This window comes from Pelobates fuscus, chromosome 6 (genome assembly GCF_036172605.1).
Source record: "Pelobates fuscus isolate aPelFus1 chromosome 6, aPelFus1.pri, whole genome shotgun sequence".
Taxonomy (NCBI): domain Eukaryota; kingdom Metazoa; phylum Chordata; class Amphibia; order Anura; family Pelobatidae; genus Pelobates; species Pelobates fuscus.
Window position 1 is genome coordinate 286,146,561 of NC_086322.1, and position 24,030 is coordinate 286,170,590.

General features: G+C 44.1%; 1 protein-coding gene across 1 annotated transcript in view; it reads right to left on the minus strand.

The window, feature by feature from the left end:
* Nucleotides 1-24,030, minus strand: part of ITGB3 (integrin subunit beta 3) — a 72,965-nt gene that overhangs the window by 20,489 nt on the left and 28,446 nt on the right. Inside the window, exons 5-10 of the mRNA XM_063459371.1 lie at nt 22,908-23,070; nt 22,573-22,734; nt 22,055-22,150; nt 20,921-21,010; nt 20,039-20,173; nt 19,445-19,874 (exon numbers count right to left, since the gene is read on the minus strand). Of these exons, the coding sequence (XP_063315441.1) occupies nt 19,445-19,874; nt 20,039-20,173; nt 20,921-21,010; nt 22,055-22,150; nt 22,573-22,734; nt 22,908-23,070 (1,076 nt within the window). The remainder of the gene's footprint in view (nt 1-19,444; nt 19,875-20,038; nt 20,174-20,920; nt 21,011-22,054; nt 22,151-22,572; nt 22,735-22,907; nt 23,071-24,030) is intronic.

Here is a 24,030-nt window from a genome sequence, read left to right on the forward strand (position 1 = left end):
CGGTCTTAATGGGATTTAGGGCGGCCTGGGGGGCAATTGCCTCCCTGCCCCCCCGGCCCAGCCCGCCCCTGCCGTATATACTCGAGTATAAGTCGAGTTTTTCAGCACATTTTTTTGTGCTGAAAAACCCCAACTCAACTTATACTTGAGTCAAGGTCTGTATTATGGCAACTTACATTGCCATAATACAGACCAGGACCGCCGGGCTTGTAATGAGCCTGTTGGGGTCTGGCAGCGCTCTGACCCCGCGGCTCTCGCGAGACTTACAGTGGAGCTGACAGGGGAGCTGACCAGACCGGAGGAGAGAGAAGGGAGCTGACAGCAGCTGCAGGAAGGGTAAGTTACAGCTCTCTGCAAGCCCCCCTCACTGCACAGCCCATCCACTGGACCACCAGGGAATGAGAGCCCACCCCCCTGGCCATGTATCAAGCAGGGAGGGAGGGATGAAAATAAATAAAGATTTAAATAATACAAAATAAAATAAAAATAATAATAATATAAAAAAAATATAAAAATAATAATAATAATTAAAAAAAAATTATAAAAATGCCCACCCCCCACCAAGGCTCTGCATCACATACACAAACACACTCTGCATCATACACACACTCACTGCATTCATATGCACACACACACTGCACTCATACACACACACTGCACTCATACACTTGTAAGTCACATGCAGGGAGGTGTGACTAAGGCTGTATGAACAATGTGATTTAACTCTTAAATGGCTGAGAATTGAGCATTTAAAAAAATGAACACTTAACGAATTGCGCATGGAAAAATTTAGTTCATCTCGTGATTAGTTTGTAAATTCATTCTTTAATTATAACATTCAGAGATTCCGAGTACAGATGGACGGACCAAATGAGTTGATTTTTCATCCAAACTACGATTCTTCCGAAAACGAATGCCCAAGTCTATTTTTTAACTCATTCAAACAAATGCTTCTGTCATTCTACTTATTAATTGTACTTAGAATTATTATTAACTGTTGCTTTTCTGTTTTCACACGCTGTAAATTTGAAATGCCATGTGTGCAAAACGGAACTGCATTTTATTTATATATTCTCAGAATAAGTTTAAAAATATAAAAAAAACATAGTCATTTCTGTCAAACATATCTTTGGTGAGTTAGAAGATAAGATGCAGTTCTTTAAACTGGCCTGGCCTTTTCCTTCCTGTAGTTGAAGCATGTACCTCTCGGATAATGCTTATTACATTGTTACATTATTTAGAATTCTCCAAATTATTCAATTGCTCTTAGATCTAGGAAAATGGCCTATTGCAGGGATAGGCAACCTTCGGCACTCCAGATGTTGTGGACTACACCCCCATAATGCTCTTACACCCATAATGCTGGCAAAGCATCATGGGAGGTGTAGTCCAAAACACCTGGAGTGCCGAAGATTGCCTATGCCTGACCTATTGCATTGTGTATCTTGATAAAGCCCTTAAAGAGACACTTCATTTTTTTCATAGGGGTAAATCTAAAAGCAGTTTGTAAAAGATGCATATTTCATATAATGTCTGCAGTCTTTGTAAGTCCTCCCCTCGTCCCCAGGCCAGTCTTTCTGTGGCTGACCTATCACAGACTTCCCAAGGCAGGTACTCTGAGCAATTGCTGCCCCTTGAGTTTAGCTCCACTGAGCTAAACAAACCAGGAAGTAACAGGACCGATAGTTTGACTGCTGGGGGATGGGATGGGGGAGGGGAGGGGTAAATGTTAAAAGTGCCAATTTCTATTAAAATGCATTTTTTGCAAATTAGAAAAAAAGGACACATTCGTCAAGTGCTTTAGGAGTGTGTAGCATCCCTTAGTTACACCATTTAACAGAACATCAAAAGTGACTTGCAACATGTGTTAAAGAAACACTCCAGGCACTATAACAACTTCATTGAAATAAAGTTGTTATAGTGCCCGGAGGTCCATGGCGCTGACTCACCTTTAGGAACAGTTTAACCCAAAGTCTGTGTTCACTCTGCCCCCTGTCCTTCCCCTATCTGCTTAGATAACAGAAGGCTTTGGTCACATCAGGCAGAGGTGCAGCTGATTGGCTTAGAGAGGTCAGCTGACTCTCTAACCCAAACAGTAGCTCCCCATCCAAAAAAAAGGTAAAGTGAGTGGACACTCAGGATCTGTCAGTATGCCATAAAAGCTGATATTTTGACAATGTATAGCTTAAACCCTGCTACGCCCCTATTATACTCCATTTCTACCTAGGAACCCCAACTCCCATGACCCCACATTTGTATATGTTAACACGATTTATCGTATATAATCGCACAATGCTGAATGTCTGCTTGTTTAATCCCTTAAGGACCAAACTTCTGGAATAAAAGGGAACCATGACATGTCACACATGTCATGTGTCCTTAAGGGGTAAAATCTTGTTAATTCCATTGCCAACTCCTTTAGAATGTTGGAGTCCTACCAGTTCCTCCTACATTACTGACAACATTTCCCAGGAAATAGTTAATGCTTCAGAACGTTGGTCGATCAGGGTTCTAGATACCCAATGCCAAGCTCTCTGCCTTCAGTTACCCTTATCAATGGTCGATCAGGGTTCTAGATACGCAATACCAAACCCTCTGCTTTCAATTACCCTTATCAATGGTCGATCAGGGTTCTAGATACCCAATGCCAAGCTCTCTGCCTTCAGTTACCCTTATCAATGGTCGATCAGGGTTCTAGATACGCAATACCAAACCCTCTGCTTTCAATTACCCTTATCAATGCACACAGGTTGAGGAAGCTGGCGGTGCTCAGATAGAGCTGGGCAAAAGATCGAGGACATCTTCATACCTTCCAACATTCCAAGTGGACAAAAATTGCCACTTCAATTTTAAAGGTGAGTGGGGTGTAACCAGGGGCAGGGCTGTTCTGAGAAATTTTAGGTGACTTACTTAGCCATTCTCGGGTCAAGAGGGGATTTTTTTCCTAATTTGTTGCGAAATTGGGAGTGCTACAAACTGTTTTTTTTTTTTTGCCTTCTTTTGGATCAACAGCAAAAAACAGATGTGAGGAAGGCTGAACTTGATGGACACAAGTCTCTTTTCAGCCTATTTAACTACTAATAATTTATGCAACTAAAATGTAACTTAGAACAGGAACAATGTATCTTAGTACACAGACTAATTTTATTAAAGACACGGAGGCTCCTATTATGCTTCTCTTTCTTTAATTCTCCCTCAGCAGCGAAGAGAGATATATGCAAAAGAGATAAAAAAAGAACAAATAACATAAGCATATTGACAGTGCTATCATGGGTATCCACCCCCTTAGTATATAAGGTGTAGCACTTCCTGTTTCTTCCTCTTTCTTCGCTGCTCCCTCAGATAAGTACACTCTATTTTTATTTATGGTGTGCTCTGGTGGGTTTTTAGCTTGTGACATCTTGTATTGATTTATATACTGTTGGGATATTCTCTTCCCGTTATCCCTTTATCCCACCTTTACATAGTTTTACTTGTTTATTTCATTTATTATTTCATTTATTATTATTTCCTAAGATATTTTATTGTGCTGTTACCTTTCACTGTGTGACCGGGCTGCCCTCAGTTCGCCCTCTGGGCGCTGCCGTTTTTTCTTTTCCCTCGCCCCCCCTCCGGGTGGGGCTCTCCCCCCGGTCACACACTACCGGGTTTCGCCGGCGGGGCTCGTCTAACACCCCCGCGGCGCTTCCCGGCACTATTTTCGTTGCCGCCGGCCGGATCTACTTTATCCGCGCGGCGGTTTCATTTCCCGCCGCTCGCGAGTGGCGCGCATGCGCAGTTTGCTCGCGGCGGCCATTTTTTCGGTTTCCGTCGCCGATTAAGGCGGCGGCCATTTTCTGTAGCGTGTTTCACGGATTTTGTTCCTCTCACACGCTGGTTTTCGTTGCTCTCTCATCCTCAGACGGGTATAGTCTTTTCCTACCCTCTCTACATTGATATTACCCTCCATCTCACTATTTCCCATCCTGTATCTGGGTTAATCAATCCTGATACTGCCTGTTACTCATATTTCGTTTATTATTTTTCTTACTTGCACTCATTATCCACCATGCAATCTGGTGATAAGTTCCCTGGCAAACTTAGCCCACCTATGGCCAATACTAATCCTGACCCCCAGGTTGACCCTGGACTGATGGGCTCAGAGGAATTTCAATGCCTCCTGGACACCACCATGTCCAACTCTATCTCAAAGGCCATATCATCGGCCATGGGCGCTATGTCCTCTACCATATCAGACTCCATTGCACTTGCACTCAGGCAAGTACAGCCTCAATCTGCCCCGGCCTTGGCCCAGGCCCCCCCTGTAGGGACACTACCGGGGCGCAAATCATTGGGCAAACGCAAACACTCACAGGACCCCCCCCCCCCACGCAGGTTGAACCTGCTCTGATTGACATGCCTCAGGCTGTCCAAGATGGCGCGCAACAACCGCGCAGTAGAGCTTCTGGGAGAGCTACGGCTACCAGAGACTGGAAACGGGCAAGAGCCCAAGATATTATGTCTGACTCAGACGAGGAGGGGGATGAGGGGTCTGACGTCCCGTACTCAGACCCGTACGAGGACGAGCTCTCAGAGGGTGAAAGCCTCCAGGGAAAACAATTCCCTTTAACGCCAACACGTGCCTTGGCACATTCAGGGACGACCGGGGCAGATACTGAACACGACCCTAAAGAGGTTCCGCTTTTCGACCCGGACAACCTGAGACACCCACGCTCTGCTGAGTGGGAACCCTCCGAACATATCGCCCAATATCTGGCCCTCAGGGTGCGTAAGTCCCTCTCTCAAGAGGGCCGTAATAAATTGAGAGCAGAATGCCCCCGACCCATAATTCCTGATGCTGTGGCAAAAACCCCAGAAGTGGACCCCCAGATAGCCCAGTTTCTGGCCAAGACAGGGTGGAAACCTAAAAGGGGACTAGACTATTCCCTCCGTAACTGTCAGGACAAGTTCCTCGACACCCTGGGTCCCGTTACGAAACTTTATGAGATGCTGGAGGCAGCTCAGTCGGGTGAGGTATCATTAGACTTTGAGGTGGCATTTGGCTGGCTCCAACGCCTGGTCTGCATGATCGGCAACGCCAATACCGCCATGTCCACGGAGCGCAGGAAGGCTATCCTGCTGAAAATTGAGCCTAAACTGGCTAGCATGGCCTCCTCTGAACCAGGGGCCGCAGCTAAGGGTCTGCTATTTGGCGACTCCTTCGTCAAGGATCTGGGCTCCTATGTAAAAACCTTCACAGCCCTTGACAAAGCCCAGTCATCTATAAAGAGGGTCTTCCACCAAAAGGTTTTCGGTGGGGCCGGGAGAGGTAGGAGCCGTCTACCCGGCCGCAACCCCCGAAGTTTCTCCAGACCGGGCAGAGGCTCCTTCCACACACAGAGGCAGAGCCAGGAGCGTTCCTATACACCATTCTTCCCCTCTCGAGGAAGGGCTTGGAATGCCCGCGGCGGCAGAGGTACAACCCCAGGAAAACGCCCTTATGGTGAGTACGATTTTTCCCCATTTTTCCCATATAAATGTGGGGGGCAGGTTGGCTTTGTTCACACAGACTTGGGCCACTATCACATCCGACAGCTGGGTGTTACAGACTGTAGAGGGTTACCACCTAGAACTGACGGGTCTTCCCTTTCAGGACTCCCCTCCAAGGGTACCACACATGCCACAGTCACACCGCGACCTCATCTCCGCAGAGATAGAGGTCCTTCACAACAAAAATGCCATAGAGGAAATCCCTCTAGATACCCCAGGTTTTGTAAGCAACCTGTTTTTGGTACCAAAGAAAGGCGGGGGTGTCCGCCCGGTTATCAACCTAAGACCCCTCAATGCCTTTATCCGATACCATCATTTCAAAATGGAGGGCATACACTGCCTCCGAGACCTCCTTCTCCCAGGAGACTGGATGGTGAAACTCGATCTGCAAGATGCGTATCTTACGATCCCGATAACTCCTACACACAGGAACCTATTACAGTTCCAATGGGACACAAGGAAGTGGCGCTTCCGCTGCCTTCCCTTTGGTCTATCCTCCGCCCCCTGGTGCTTTACGAAAGTATTGAAACCAGTGGTTACATTCCTCAGATTACACGGAATTCGTCTCATCATCTACCTAGACGATATCCTCATACTGTCAGAAACGAGATCCCTTCTACTATCACATCTGTCGTGGACTCTGCACCTCCTACAGAACCTAGGCTTCCTAGTGAATTGGGAGAAATCGGTACTACAACCATCTCAGCAGATGGAATTCCTGGGATTCCGAGTCGATTCGGTACAACAAATTCTATGTCTCCCTGCGGACAAGATGTCCAGCATCAAGAAGGAGATCAGGAAGATAAGACACCGTCCAAATATCTCCCTGAGACAACTAGCCCGAGTAATCGGATTACTAGCGGCCTCCATACAGGCGATCTTCCCGGGACCACTCCACTATCGGGCGTTACAGCGCCTCAAAGCTTCTTGCCTACGGAACGGGCAGTCGTACGAGTCCAACATCACTCTAGACGAGGAATCCAAGGAGGAGTTGGACTGGTGGTTGACCCACATGGAAGCATGGAACGGACGAGCGATCTTCGGTTCCACTCCGGATATAATAATAGAGTCGGATGCGAGCTTACATGGCTGGGGCGCGCGCTGCGGCTCCATCTCCACAGGAGGCAGATGGTCAGTAGACGAATCCTTCCTCCACATAAACTCACTGGAACTACTGGCAGCCTCATTTGCCATACGCAGCCTCACTCCCAGGAGCGTCTCTTGCTCAATCCTCCTCAAGTTGGACAATATCTCGGCGGTCAGGTACATAAACCATCTGGGAGGTACCAAATCTGGCGGTTTTAGCTCGAGACTTCTGGCATTACTGCTTACAAAACAATGTGTCGGTGACCGCGGAGCACATACCAGGCCTAGACAATTACGCCGCGGACTGGAACTCCAGATACCTGAGGGATCTGGGGGATTGGAGACTTCAACCGAAGGTCTTTTCCAAGATCGCACGGCTATGGGGTCCATTGAGTGTGGATCTCTTTGCATCCAGACTGAACACACAACTTCCTCAATTTTTCAGCTGGCGACCGGATCCGGAAGCCTTGGCAACAGATGCTTTTCTTCAAGACTGGACCGGGGGACGAGCATACGCCTTTCCCCCGTTCAACCTGATTGCTCGGACTCTGGCGTACATCCGACGGTTCAAAGCAACAGTAGTCTTGATAACACCATGCTGGAGATCTCAACCCTGGTTCCCTCACCTTCTGGAAATGGCAATCGATTTCCCACATCTACTGCCGGATCACACGTCCCTGTTAACCAATCCGGATGGGGAGAACCACGACCTGATAGAACGGGGAGTACTCCGTCTCATGGCATGGCTCCTTTCAGGGGACCCTGGGAAATCACGGAAGTTTCGAGAACAACTACCCAACTCTTGGCGAACGCATGGGCACCAGGAACTCGGCGCACATATGCTGCGGCATGGAGAGTTTGGTCCGATTGGTGCCTGGAAAAATCAGTGGATCCCATATCAGCTCCTGTGAAGACAGTACTAGACTTTCTCACTCATTTATTCGAATTGGGCAAGGCGTTCCGTACAGTCAACATCTACAGATCGGCTATCTCGGCTGGTCACGATAATGTAGACGGAAGTCCTCTCGGACAGAACCCCCTGATCTGTCGCCTGCTCAAAGGCATACGTTTTGCACGGCCTCCAAAATCCAGATACGGGTCCTTTTGGGATGTCAACATTGTGTTCAAATTCTTAGAAGAGTGGCCCGACAACTCGGCACTATCACTTAAACATTTGTCTGCTAAATTGCTCATGATTTTATGCTTACTATCCTGTAAACGAGTATCAGATGTACGAGCCTTAGACTGGCAAGCCCGCACATTCACCCCGGAGGGGGTGTCATTTGATATTTCACGAAGAACTAAATCAGCGACTAAGCATGTTTTCTATCCACGCCTCCCGAACCAACAGAAGCTGTGCCCAGTACTATGCTTGAAAGAATACGAATCCCGTACTTCTTCCCTCCGACCACCAAACGAAGGCCCGTTGTTTATTTCCCTGAAGAGACCGCACCTCCCGGTATCTACACCTACGCTTGCCCGTTGGGCCAAGTGGTTATTAGCTTCAGCAGGGATAGACGTAACAGTTTTCTCGGCCCACTCGGTGAGAGGCGCTATGGCTTCTAAAGCATCGACGATAGGATGTCGATTAGAGGATATCCTGAAGGCCGCAGACTGGTCTACGGAATCCACATTCCGGAATTTCTACTTTAAACCAATCCAACATTTTTCGGAAAGAGTTATTGCTCAGCTTTGAAAGAGCATAATAGGAGCCTCCGTGTCTTTAATAAAATTCCTAGATTTTACTATTAACATGACGTAAAGTCATGATTTTATTAAAGACACGGAGGCGAGTATTATTCCCTTCCCGCCCTCCCTGGGTGGAGGGATTGGATTTGCAAGGATATCGACCTCAAGCGGATGTAACCGTAAGTTCAACTGCATTTTACAGGTTTTTCCTACATCCTTCAGGTAAGTGGCTCTACGTGCTACTGTGGATATAATCTGATAGATATCTTATGTTTGACGTCATGACGATAATGCTGTACACATTAATTATAACTGTTGTGGGGGTATATGATACAACCAGTCATCAACCGAATATTACCATATTTTCTCCTTTCATTTTAGCCTGAATTATACTGTCATGGTGTTGAAGTACCGTTACTAAGTTCTACAGTCCATCATCAAAGAATGGAATTTTGACTACCGCCCACTGTTCCTGTTCGGGCCAAGTTTATCGTTCAGTTATGGATCTGGTCTTCGGATCGCAGAAGAAAGAGCAAGAAACAGGAAGTGCTACACCTTATATACTAAGGGGGTGGATACCCATGATAGCACTGTCAATATGCTTATGTTATTTGTTCTTTTTTTATCTCTTTTGCATATATCTCTCTTCGCTGCTGAGGGAGAATTAAAGAAAGAGAAGCATAATAGGAGCCTCCGTGTCTTTAATAAAATCATGACTTTACGTCATGTTAATAGTAAAATCTAGGAATTTCTAGACACATTTATTGTAGTTTAACCCCTTAAGGACCAAACTTCTGGAATAAAAGGGAATCACGACATGTCACACATGTCATGTGTCCTTAAGGGGTTAAAGACACATTACTGGGAGTATTATTGCTGTGGAGCTCTGTTATACACTCAGACACATTACTGGGAGTATTACTGTTGTGGAGCTCTGTTATACACTCAGACACATTACTGGGAGTATTATTGCTGTGGAGCTCTGTTATACACTCAGACACATTACTGGGAGTATTATTGCTATGGAGCTCTATTATACACTCAGACACATTACTGGGAGTATTATTGCTGTGGAGCTCTGTTATACACTCAGACACGTTACTGGGAGTATTATTGCTGTGGAGTTCTGTTATACACTCAGACACATTACTGGGAGTATTATTGCTGTGGAGCTCTGTTATACACTCAGACACATTACTGGGAGTATTACTGTTGTGGAGCTCTGTTATACACTCAGACACATTACTGGGAGTATTATTGCTGTGGAGCTCTGTTATACACTCAGACACATTACTGGGAGTATTACTGTTGTGGAGCTCTGTTATACACTCAGACACATTACTGGGAGTATTATTGCTGTGGAGCTCTGTTATACACACAGACACATTACTGGGAGTATTATTGCTGTGGAGCTCTGTTATACACTCAGACACATTACTGGGAGTATTACTGTTGTGGAGCTCTGTTATACACTCAGACACATTACTGGGAGTATTATTGCTGTGGTGCTCTGTTATACACTCAGACACATTACTGGGAGTATTACTGTTGTGGAGCTCTGTTATACACTCAGACACATTACTGGGAGTATTATTGCTGTGGAGCTCTGTTATACACTCAGACACATTACTGGGAGTATTACTGTTGTGGAGCTCTGTTATACACTCAGACACATTACTGGGAGTATTATTGCTGTGGAGCTCTGTTATACACTCAGACACATTACTGGGAGTATTATTACTGTGGAGCTCTGTTATACACTCAGACACATTACTGGGAGTATTATTGCTGTGGAGCTCTGTTATACACACGTTACTGGGAGTATTATTGCTGTGGAGCTCTGTTATACACACAGACACATTACTGGGAGTATATTTGCTGTGGAGCTCTGTTATACACTCAGACAAGTTACTGGGAGTATTATTGCTGTGGCGCTCTGTTATACACTCAGACACATTACTGAGAGTATTATTGCTGTGGCGCTCTGTTATACACTCAGACACATTACTGGGAGTATTATTGCTGTGGAGCTCTGTTATACACTCAGACACATTACTGGGAGTATTATTGCTGTGGAGCTCTGTTATACACTCAGACACGTTACTGGGAGTATTATTGCTGTGGAGCTCTGTTATACACTCAGACACATTACTGGGAGTATTATTGCTGTGGAGCTCTGTTATACACTCAGACACACCAACGGTACGATGAAATGAAGTTGTTCCTTAAAGTTCTTCAAATCAGCAATTTGTGTGCATGTCAGATCTTCAGCTGAATCCTTGTTCAGGAATTCTCAGGCTCTGACACGAACACATTCTCATATGTTTGCGCATACATGTTTACAGCTTCGAATTCTTCAAAAACCCTGCGTACAACATTCTTGCTCTTTGTATATACAGAAATAGGGTAGGGCCTATCAGGGATTGAATAGCTTAACATTATAGCGACAATAACCCCTACAATCCTGCGATTCCGGAGTAGGTAGCCTGCAACCCTTAAAGGGTCATTCGCTAAAGAGTGAATTCATAGAATTCTAGAACCACAGTGCCAAATAGCATGATTAAATTATCTTGCAAATAAAGCCATTAAACAGTGGGAAACAGGAAATTGTAGGCTCCAGGTCTGATAGGTCCCTGTGTTGTAGGTGGTGAAAGGATAGTGGCTTGGATCCAGCTTTGCATTGAGCTGTGCATTGAGTGCAGGCTGCATGCTCACACAGGCATTTAAGTAGTTTTTATGAATATCCTCCTAATTTCTCCAGGGCCCCTTTTTTATTATACAGAAGGATAAGAATTAGGAGAGAGACCCCTCCATACAGAGGACAACTTAGATTGTCTAGCGTTAAAGGGACACTACAGCGTCATATGGTGCTTCATTTTAAATCCTCAAAACTCTGTGCCCGACAAGAAGAGAGATGCATGCAAGTTCAAAGCACAGTTGTGGACAAGTAAGTGATAAAGTGATGCTTCCCCAATTCACACCACCCAAGTGACCCTATTTAGGGAGACAGTCCCTATTTTGGGCCCAAATCCTTCTGTCCCTCTTTTGTATCCTAATGTCCCTCTTCTCCACATTGTTGGTGTGTCTGAGGGTATAACAGAGCTCCACAGCAATAATACTCCCAGTAATCTGTCTGAGCGTATAACAGAGCCCCACAGCAATAATACTCCCAGTAATGTGTCTGAGTGTATAACAGAGCTCCACAGCAATAATACTCCCAGTTATGTGTCTGAGTGTATAACAGAGCTCCACAGCAATAATACTCCCAGGAATGTGTCTGAGTGTATAACAGAGCTCCACAGCAATAATACTCCCAGGAATGTGTCTGAGTGTATAACAGAGCTCCACGGCAATAATACTCCCAGTAATGTGACTGAGTGTATAACAGAGCTCACAGCAATAATACTCCCAGGAATGTGTCTGAGCGTATAATAGAGCTCCACAGCAATAATACTCCCAGTCAGTGGCGTACACACAACCCATGGGGCCCCGGTGCGAAAACAGAGCTGCGACTCCTGCAACCGCGGTATGTATGCCAGTGCATGCATAAACACATACACTTAAAGGACCACTACAGACACCCAGATCACATCAGCTCAATGAAGTGGTCTGGGTGCCAGGTCTCTCTAATTTTAACCCTGCAGCTGAAAACATAGCAGTTTCAGAGAAACTGCTATGTTTCACTGAGGGTTAATCCAGCCGCTAGAGGAGCTTCTGCAATTATCACTGTGAAAATCACAGTAAGGACATGCTGAACGTCCATAGGAAAGCATTGAGTAATGCACATTCGGAGCTGAGAGGCGGATCGGGGCGGATAGATCCCCATCACCAAGGGAGTCCGGCGCTGGAGAAAGGTAAGTGCGTAAGACACACACACACTCTCATTAACAGACGCACACATTTACTCAGGGCCGGATTAACATAGGGGCTGATGGAGCTGCAGCTCCAGGCCCAGGCCCATGGAATAGGCCCATTGATTTAAAAAAAAAATAAAAAATTTTTTTTTACATTTTTTTTTTTTTTTTTTACACACTACTCTTAGGGATTCCACCTGGCTTTTATTTTATTGGCACAGCCAGTATTTGAGGCTGCCTGGCTGGTTCCAATATTACAGTGATACTGGCAATACAAATGCTGGTATTTTTCTCAGTATAAACAAGAGATTACTATGCAATACCAGCACTGGCCAGTAGGGGTCGTTGTGTATGGAGAGAAGCAGGGATAGGAAGTATCAGCATATCCCTCCCTGCCTATCTCTAATCACTGATCCGCAGGGGAGCAGCTACAGAGAGTCCAGACAGCAGCTCCCACCCTGCAGAGACAGCCTACAGCTCAGGGAAGTAAGGGATGGGGGGATAGGCTGCAAGGAGACATACACTGAGACACTAAGGGACATTGGCAGACATTATGACACAGAGACACATGGGGACACAGAGTCCCCATGTCTCTCAGTGTCCCCATGTCTCCCAGCCAGTGTCCCTGGCGTCTCAGTGACCCCTAGTCTCCCAGTGCCCCCAGTCTGCCAGTGTCTCAGTGTCCCCATGTATCCTAGTGCCTCCATGTCTCCCAGTGCCTCAAGTGTCTCAATGTCCCCATGTCTCCAAGCTAGTGTCCCTAGTGTCTGTGGCCCTGGTGTCTCAGTGTCCCCATGTCTCCCAGTGCCCCCATGTCTCAATGTCCCCATGTCCCCCAGCCAGTGTCTCTAGTGTCTGTGTCCCTGGTGTCTGTGTCCCCATGTCTTCAAGTATCCCCTATTTTTCCAGTGTTCCCATGTGTCCCAGCCAGAGTCCCGTAGTCTCCCAGTGTCACTGGTGTCTCCGTGTCCCTAGGTCCCCCCGTGTCCCCAGGTCTCCCCGTCTTCCTAGTGTCCTAGTGACATGGGGACCCTGGGATACATGGGGACACAGGGAGACATGGGGCATTGAGACATGGTGATACATAGGATCACTGGGAGACCTGGGGACACGACACTAGGGACACTGGGAGACATGGGGCACTGAGACACTGATACATAGGAACACTGAGACCTGGAGTAATTGACACATGGGGGCACTGGGAGACATAGGGGCACTGGGAGGTATCCATCTATACAGCAGAATCAAACTAAGTAGTTTTTTTGTGATTTTACAGCATTTTCTCTTATGTCACTCCTTGTGATTTACATCATGTGATGTCACCCATACATATTTAATTATGCAAATTAGCAAGGTCGGTATGTTTTTCCAAGAAAGGTGGCAACCCTAACTACTTTTCACATACTCTTACTTAAGTATGGAAACTTAAGAGGGATGCATGGGAACAAAACTTGTGTGGACTGGCTGACAATGAATATAGTTAAAGGGACACTATAGTCACCAGAACAACTACAATTTATTGAATTTGTTCTGTTGAGTAGAATCATTACCGTCAGGCTTTTTGCTGTTTTCAGAGAAAATGCAGTGTTTACATTACAGCCTAGTGATAACTTCACTGGCCACTCCTTAGATGGCTGTTAGAGATCCTTCCTGGGTCATGGCTGCCTAAAATGCATCCAAACATTCAGTATCTCCTCCCTCTGCATGCAGACACTGAACTTTCCTCATAGAGATTCATTGATTCAATTAATCTCTATGAAAAGATGCTGATTGGCCAGGGCTGTGTTTGAATCATGCTGGCTCTGCCCCTGATCTGCCTCTTTGTCAGTCTCAGCCAATCCTATGGTGAAGCACTTCTCTTGGATCAGGCCACCACTTCTAATGATGTCAGCAGACTGCTTGTTTTTCCGAGTCTAACAGCATGCAGAGTTACAGCTTCAGGCTTGAATACAGTAATATTTTGCTATATTAATGAAGGCATGAGGGGCTCAGGGGGGCTAGATGGTGGTGTTAACACTATAGGGTCATGAATTCATGTTTGTGTTCCTGACCCTATAGTGATCCTTTAAGGTAATGCAGACGTTGGTCTCTCTAACACTGTGGCATGTTCCCTTTCACTACACACAGCTTTTCTCTGTCCCAGACTATATACTAGGAGCGTCTGCTTGCTAGTAAGAAGGTAAGGAGACAAGTGGACCAGCGAGTGCTAGGGGACAGTCCTTAGAAAGCGTTGAGCGAGCGCATCATTAGATGCATTTATGCCAAGCTCAGGGTGCTGTCTGCATAGTATGCCCTTAGTTGGCCAGCTGCATGATTGGCAGGCAGCCTGACATGCATTCATGCCAGGCTGGCCTAATTCTTTGGGCAGACATGTAATCTTTTTGGGCATGTTCGCCCCTTTTGGCAGGTTACGTGATTTGTGTCAGTGGCACACCCTTTTACTGTGCCCATTGACTTCCTGCTTGACTGGACACTGCTGTTAGGGGTTATGGATTTGCTTGAAAGATGAAAACATAAATTAGTGAGAGATTAGCCTAGGGTATGTGTTTTCTTATAGCTGCTGTTTTCTTTCTCTCCAGCACCATCTCCATCAGATACATGACGCTTGGGAGTGTTTTACTGTTTTTGGTCGATATGATCATGTAATTAGGCCCATCATAATTGTCAGCACCAGGCCCACTGGGCTCAATCTGGCCCTGCATTTACTGACAGACATACACTCACTGACAGACAGACAGACACACACTCACTAACAGACGCACACAAACACACTCAGTAACAGACACACACAGTAACACACACACTCTAACACTAACACACACACTCTAACACACACGCTTACACACACACTAACACACTAACACTCACACACACACTCTAACACACACACACACTAACATACACACTCTAACACTAACACACACACACACTTACACACACACTCTAACACTAACACACACACACACTTACACACACACTCTAACACTAACACGCACACACTAATACACACATTCATACACTAACACACACACACACACACACACACACACACACACACACACTCTAACACACACACACTCTAACACTAACACACACACACACACACTAACACACACACTCTAACACTAACACACACACACACACACACACTCTAACACTAACACACACACACTCTAACACTAACACACACACACACACTCTAACACTAACACACACACACTAACACTAACACGCACACACTAACACACACATTCTAACACTAACACACACACACACACACTCTAACACACACACACACACTCTCTAACACACACACACACTCTAACACTAACACACACACACTAACACACACACTCTAACACACACACTCTAACACACACACTCTAACACACACACACACTCTAACACTAACACTAACACACACACACTAACACACACATTCTAACACTAACACACACACACTCACTAACACACACACGTTTGTTTTTTATTTAATCCCCCCAGCCTCCTTACCTGTGGAAGAGCTGAGGGGAGTCCCTGGGGTCCAGTGGTGTCACCCGGCGGTCAGGCAGGCTGGCGGGCGAGCAAAGGAGCACTCTTCCCGGAGTGCTTCCTCTTCAGCTCCCAAGATGACGTCATCTTCCGGCTCCGGTATCAGTGCGGTGCGCGAAGGAGCTGAAGAGGAAGCACACAGGGGATAGTGCTCCCTCGCGCGCCTGCAGGACCAGCCAGCCGGGTGACAGCAGGGCCAGCCTTGGGGGGCCCTGAGGTGGCCGGCTCCTGGGCCCCCCAGGAGAAGAGGCTGGCCCTGTGGGTACATACCTGGGTCGCAGGGCGGCCGGGCCCCGTGGTGGACCCCGGTATGTACGCCACTGCTCCCAGTAATATGTCTTTAAATTACAATTAATGTGTTTTAGAAACCAGTCTGTGTAAATACATTGTTCTTAGTTGTATAGATTGTTATTAGTAAGTCACCTAAAATTTCTCAGAACAGCCCCACCCCTGGCCACACCAATTTACACGCCTAAAAGAAAAGGGTCTCTTTTTTGTCCATTTTAAATGCTGGGAGGTATGCCATTTATAAGAAGGGGTAAATTGGGTGCAGTGATTTGACTATGACATGTATTTGACAAGTAAGTTTGCAGAGACGGCTCCCCCTAAACAAACATTAGTGGTTATTGTACTTAGAGTTGATGAAAATTTAGGTTGACCACTCAGGGCCAGTAAGTATAGGCTAAAGAAGGTTTCAGTTGTGATTTTGAGCTTTTTTTAAAATTAAAATAATTAATTTTCTCTGCCCTAGATTTCCAGTACATTTTTATTATAATTATGGATTAACTGCAAAATTTTTACACAGGAAAAAGCAAAGCATCATGGGAGCGGATGTTCCATAATGACTGGATATGTACTTTTTTGCAGAACATAGTGTTTGGTTTTATCACATCCATTTGAGAAAATATCGTAATGACTGGGAAATAGTCCTAGACAACCTATTTGTGTAAGACTTACTAATTCTGAAGCTTGTGACTTCCAACAGACAGAGCAGTGTTATTGTACAGCAGGAAACGAACGCCAGACAGACAAATCCGTTTAACACAATACACAACATTATGTCATTTATTAACTAGATTCATTCATTGTGACCGAGCAAAAGCGGATTTACTAATATGCAAAGTAGGGCACAGTGCAAGTCTGCAGATACTGGTGGACTTCAATATCCATACAATATCTATCACCTTCAGCCAGCCAGTGACCTTCCCTACAACGCTCACAACATCTTCACAAACACTCAGTTTAACTCCTCCTGCTACTCAATATATACCACTTCGCTAAAACTCCTTTTACTCCATATAACCTCTCCCTATAACTCCCCCTATTACTCCATATAACCTCTCCCTATAACTCCTCCTATTACGCCATATAACCTCTCCCTATAACTCCTCCTATTACTCCATATAACCTCTCTCTATAACTCCTCCTATTACTCCATATAACCTCTCCCTATAAATCCTCCTATTACTCCATATAACCTCTCCCTATAACTCCCCCTATTACTCCATATAACCTCTCTCTATAACTCCTCCTATTACTACATATAGCCTCTCTCTATAACTCCTCCTATTACTCCATATAACCTCTTTCTATAACTTCTCCTGTTACTCCATATAACCTCTCTCTATAACTCCTCCTATTACTCCATATAACCTCTCCCTATAACTCCTCCCATTACTCCCTATAACCTCTCTCTATAACTCCTCCTATTACTCCATATAACCTCTCCCTATAACTCATCCTATTACTCCATATAACCTCTCCCTATAACTCCTCCTATTACTCCATATAACATCTCTCTATAACTCATCCTATTACTCCATATAACCTCTCCCTATAACTCCTCCTATTACTCCATATAACCTCTCCCTATAACTCCTCCTATTACTCCATATAACCTCTCTCTATAACTGCTCCTATTACTCCATATAACCTCTCTCGATAACTCCTCCTATTACTCCATATAACCTCTCTCTATAACTCATCCTATTACTCCATATAACCTCTCCCTATAACTCCTCCTATTACTCCATATAACCTCTCCCTATAACTCATCCTATTACTCCATATAACCTCTCTCGATAACTCCTCCTATTACTCCATATAACCTCTCCCTATAACTCCTCCTATTACTCCATATAACATCTCTCTATAACTCCTCCTATTACTCCATATAACCTCTCCCTATAACTCCTCCTGTTACTCCATATAACCTCTCCCTATAACTCCTCCTATTACTCCATATAACCTCTCTCTATAACTCCTCCTTTTACTCCATATAACCTCTCTCTATAACTCCTCCTATTACTCCATATAACCTCTCTCTATAACTCCTCCTATTACTCCATATAACCTCTCTCTATAACTCCTCCTGTTACTCCATATAACCTCTCCCTATAACTCCCCCTATTACTCCATATAACCTCTCTCTATAACTCCTCCTTTTACTCCATATAACCTCTCTCTATAACTCCTCCTATTACTCCATATAACCTCTCTCTATAACTCCTCCTATTACTCCATATACCCTCTGTTTAACTCCTCCTATTACTCCATATAACCTCTCCCTATAAATCCTCCTACTACTCTATATAACCTCTTCTATTGTTCCAAATTAACCCAGCTCCTAACCATCCCCACTATTCAGCCACTCGTGTACTTATATAGCAAGAGCACACACTACCTGCTCACACTGTGCATGTAAGTTTCCCGAGCTCGCAGGAGCTGTGCTTGGAGTGAGCACACACACAGCATTGTCCTGTCCACTGTCAGATGGAGCTTGGAGTGTCCCTTTAACTCCCATCCCTAATGGTACCAAAATTTAAAAGGCGGCTGAAATGTCATGATGTAAAATACCAGCAACAATGGAACCCTGCTGTTTTGATACTCGCCATTTTGAATGTTTGTTAATTTACAGGGTACTGTGAGTTAACACACAGCACTGTAAATTGTCAGTTCCTTTGTAATGTAAAATGAGGTTTACTGGCCATTAACTTTTACCACTACTTTTTATCCAAAAGGTAGATTGCTAGCCTATAGACTTGCAAAGCATCACTTCGAGTTGACGTTCTATAGCAGTTGGAGATCAAGACAATCAGGATGGCGTTGGTGCAACCCGCACTCCCTTATCTGGTAACTCGATACAGAATGTTTCATATACCAGCAGAGGATTAGCTGTACCTGGCTGGCACTGGCAAGGTGCTGAGGCTAACTGTAGACTGTTTGTTTTCAGACATAGAATTATTTGCGTTAATCAGTATTACCACAATGACTAATATGTTAAACGAGGTTCCGTGGTTAAAGTGTTAGCACAGTCTAGATACAGATACTGAGTAACAGGAAAAAGAATGTGCCTCTTGCATAATGTGTCTGAAACAAAATCTACAACTATTTTGACAGTGATCATCACTGTATTACCTATTACCACTCCATATTATAAATAATCAATAGCACGTTTTAAAGGGACATTCCAGACCCCTATATAACTTTAGCTAGCTGAAGTGCTTTATGTGTGAAGATTGTGCCCTCTTTTTTGCATTTTACAAAAAGTGCAGATTTCAACAGAAATTGGCGTTTTTATAAATTATCCTGGTAACACCCTCCTGGCTGTCAATCAGATAACAGGTCTTGTTACTTCCTGGTTGTTTAGCTACGGTTAAAATTTGACATGATTAAAATATATATTTCTATTTAAGATATGGGTACACAAAGATTGTACGGACGATATCACTTACCTGAGCACATCTCCCCTTTAAATCTATGGCAGGAGAAGTCATCGCATTCACAAAATTGTCCCCATACTTTTCCAAAGTCACTAGTATGACAGACGCACTGTCCGCAGATACATTCCCCTCTTCGGCTACAGATTGAGGCCCCCTCCTTCTGACTGCAGCGGTCCTGCTGTGATGGGCTATAGTCTTGCTCGGAACACTCACAATGAGGCCCCAACCAACCAGGATTGCACTGACATATACCGCAGCTCAGCGTGCCATTTCCATTGTTGCATTTTACACTGTTGGGTTCCTCATGTTTTTCACACTCACAGCTACATTCAAATTTCACGGTCACAGTGAGTGTGTCTTTAAATCCCACAGGTTTTATTGTGAACGTTTTTTCCTTTTCTTGTGGGCATCCTCGGGCTCTTGCTTCGAATGAGAAACTCACCTGAAAATTTCAGAAGAAAACCATCCATAACAAATCAAATTTCCAATGGAAGTAGAGCCATAACATCTTTTTGCACAATAAATACTATATTTTTATTAGATACATTGAGGTTTGGGGGGCGATGAATTAAATGATGAATTAAATCGGCATAGGAGAAGACTCACCGTATCTCCGATCTTTAGACCTGAACACGATTTAAGGCCTTGAGTGACTTCATTGTTGACGCAAGTTGCGTTAAATGCAAGGGAAATTTCTTCTGGGAGATCACGGACCTCAAGTTCCACCTTGGATCTTATCTTCTACTTTCAGAGCAAAGCGGAGATGTGTGGAATCATGGGAAGGAAGGGACAGTTGTAGAGATGACAGTTATTGTCTTTTCTTTAAATTAACTTATTAAAGTCAGAAATGTTCATTAGTAGTAGAGTGGAACCGAAGAAAACAAAAGCCATGTAGGTTGGTATTTAAAGTTGGCATAAAGGGCAACGTGGAACAGAATAGATAATGCAAGAAGAAAAAATAATAGATATGATGCAAAAAAGGAGACATCACGAAGGCAAATGTTGCAAGAAAGGAAACCACAAAGGGCAACTTTCACCTCAAAAATATATTTTTTTCAATTTAACAATCCTTTCATCGGGTATTGAATTAATGAGATTAAATAAATGAGAAATATCCAGCCCTAATTTTAGTATACAGCAGGATCCTTCAGCCATATCCAGGCACCTTTGCTCAGACAGTGTTTGAATTCTGACAGTTAGTCTCTATGGTTTCCCCCACTTCCATGCATGGAGTGAAGCAGTGAAGACCATAGAGACTAACTCTCAACTTTCAAACACTGTTTGAGCAAAGGTGCATTTATATGGCTGAAGGATCCTACCATATACTAAAGGTAAGGATGAGTTTTTCTCTCTCTCTCACAGTTGTCCTTTAAGGCTAATATGTTATTCAAAGAAGGATCAAGTGGGGAAAGGTGGAGAATGAGGAAGATGGGGTCAGTTCAAGGAAGGCAGTTTATGGGGTCATGGATGGAGCTAAGAAGTTTGTACCTTATAAGACTCCTCAATGAGCTGAATGACGTTGCTGGAATCCGCTGAAAGTACTCCCACGGTGGTCCCTGGGATGAGTTCACTGTATTTCTATGAGAAACGAAGAAACCTTTACTGCACACAAGTATTGGCCTTGTACAAATCATTCTCAAAGCAAGAATGCAACTTTGACATTAAACAGGAGAGCTAAGACTAATTATTTTATAATGTGAGTAAGAAAGCACTTTCTATCCATCAGCGGTCAAAACACAACTTCCATAATCCTCTAGAGACTGTATCTAGTGTAGTAGAGTCTCATTGGAGTTTTCATACTTTGAATGCCCCTACAGACGGCAAAAACGGAGCACCGGTCATTAGCAGTCTCCTTTCATCTCTTCTACCCAAGGTCATGGGAAAACTGGTCTTTAACCTCTTAGTTAGTGTGTTTTTATACAGAAATAAGATATAGGAGTTTCTTGCAAAGTAGATGAGGGTACGTTTATTGCAGATCTTCATCTTTCACAGGAACTGTCAAGGGTTCCAGTGGTGGCTACATATCACCTAGTTATTTCACATGCATCTTGTACTCTTGGGTATGGCTAAGGTATTGTGTGTATAATTCATGATCTAAAAGAGAATTCTGACATATCTAATGGGCTGCACATGATTGGAGCTGAACAGTGTACTAGATAAGGCTCCAAGTGGCTCTCAGAGAATTAATTAAATTGAAAGGGGGACAAATGCAGAAATAAGAACTTCATGGTTGGTGATATCTGAAGGGGGCCAAACTGGGGGCAACTGGGTGGCCCATGTAAGCGTCAACCTGTTTGAAAACAGTACACTCATTACTGAGGGATGGCAATTGGGACCTCCTGGCACCTTAACCAACACAGCAGAAGGTTCGGCCTGTATGTATTGATAAAAAAACAGTTTTTCTGTAAACTCTCACTAAAACAAACTGACAAAAAATTGAGAGATAGCACTTAAAGATTCAAAGTGAGCTGTAGTGGTTATGGTGCTTAGAGTGCACAATCCTTTGTTGCAAAAAGCCTCTGCCTGCTGTTGTCAACCAGTTAGATTAGTCTGAACGTTAAAAAGAGAGCAATCATTTGCTTTATGAGTTTGGGAGATTAATTAGGTCAATGCTGGTCTCACCTTATAGAGGTCTACCATAGTCTCTGTTACAGCAAACACCAGATGTATATTTTTTTCTGACAGTTTCTCAGTCATCAGGCCAAGCGATGGATAATCCTGGAAGGGAGGGAAGATAGAGGTTTGTAAGTTAAGGAACAGTAGCAGATGGAGAGTGACGCTAATGGAGGAATTGTTCTCGGGGAAGATATTAAAATAGCCTGAAGACAAAAAAAAAAAAGACAGTTTTTGGTGAGAGACGTTGAAGATGACTAGGGTGCTTCCATGAAGTCAAATAGTTTAGTATACCCTGTATTTTTCTTGAAGGTCCACACTTGACCTGAAGAGATACCTAACACAAGATGGAGCCATTTGTTTCAGAATTTACAGTATTTAACAAATTATGGGAAAGATCCTTACTATGATCCATCTATGGGCTTTCTATAAAGTTGGCTTCTGAGGACCCAAGTGTTGTGTTAGTCTGTTCACAAGGAGAAATGATCCAGATAAGGAAAGAGTAAGAAGCGGCAAATCTTTCTCACCAAGATTTTGGAAGCCGAATAGTAATTGTCATTATCCAGATGACACTTCCCATCATTGGGATGGACGATTCCTGCAATACGTCCATCTAGAGCAATGTGAGTCTTGGCATCTGTGGTGAAGATCAGAAGGTGAGAAGACTCGTTCCTCCAGCCAATCTTCTCCTATGGGACACAAAAAGGAAAAGTTAAAGATATGTCACGGTTTTGTATTTTTTTTTTTGTTTGTTTGTTTATTTTTCTACTTTTTTTTCTTCTACTTGGACTCAAGCTCTTCGTGTTTGGATTAGTAGCACGGCAAGACACATTTCCCTTAGTTACCATTGTAACATACTCACGTCACACACTGTGGCTTGCATCACAGCATCAAATCCTCCCTCAGGGGAATCGCGGTTCCGAGAGATCTTCTGTCGCTGGACCTCTTCATTAAATTTGCTTACTTCAGGTGTGAGCGAAAGGACATTCTTATAACCAAAGGTGGGCAAGCAAGTGGTGAAAAATCTAGAGACAAAAAAGAATAGGATGCGTGTGATATGGACAGCAGAAGAGTGTAACAATGGAGGGAAGGCAGGAGTGATGAAAATTGAAGGAAAGCACGTCAGAAACATACGGAATTAGTCTGAGAGCTCTCCATGAGTCATGAAAGAAAAACAGAATATGAAAATGGAGTGAAAATGGGGGAAATGGGTATTCATCTCCCACTTTTTTTGTATCCATCCAAGTTTGTCTTCTTAGAGAGACTTATAAAGTTTGACTCCTCCGTTTGATCTCTGACCTTTAGGGTAAAACAATATTAACCACATTAAGTTTTTCTTAGAACCAGGCTAAACATTGGGTTTCCCCATCCATATCAAGCCAGAACTAAAAATGGTTCCATGAGTTTCTTTAACCCCTTAAGGACACATGACATGTCTGACACGTCATGATTCCCTTTTATTCCAGAAGTTTGGTCCTTAAGGGGTTAAAGAACACCCTGATCCACAACACCACTACACCTTAATGTTGTGGTTATGGTGCACATATGCATAGATTCTCAGACAATGTACACATCAGTGTTTGCATGTGATCTAAAACACTCCTCTAGCGCCTATTATGCTGTCAATTCCCCACTCCAGAACTCTCACCCAATCACCACTGTCCAGAAATAACACTGACAATGTGGACGCGTAAATTCTAGATTATCAGTGTAACTGAGAGCAGGGCACTCTCCGGGTGCCAGGGAGAGCTCCAGGTTTTCTCAAATCACTCCTACTAGATTTGTCAAAGAACAGGGGACATTACTCGGGATATGCCAGCATTATCACTACACCTGGTGCACGTTTGTTACCACAAGTCAAGTTAAAAGCACTTTTTACCACTAATTTATAACAGAAACCATTTGGCTAAGTAATGCAGAACAATTTACATGACAGTCCACATTGCTTCATTTTATGTACACTTTTTTTGTTTTTTTTAGTTTAT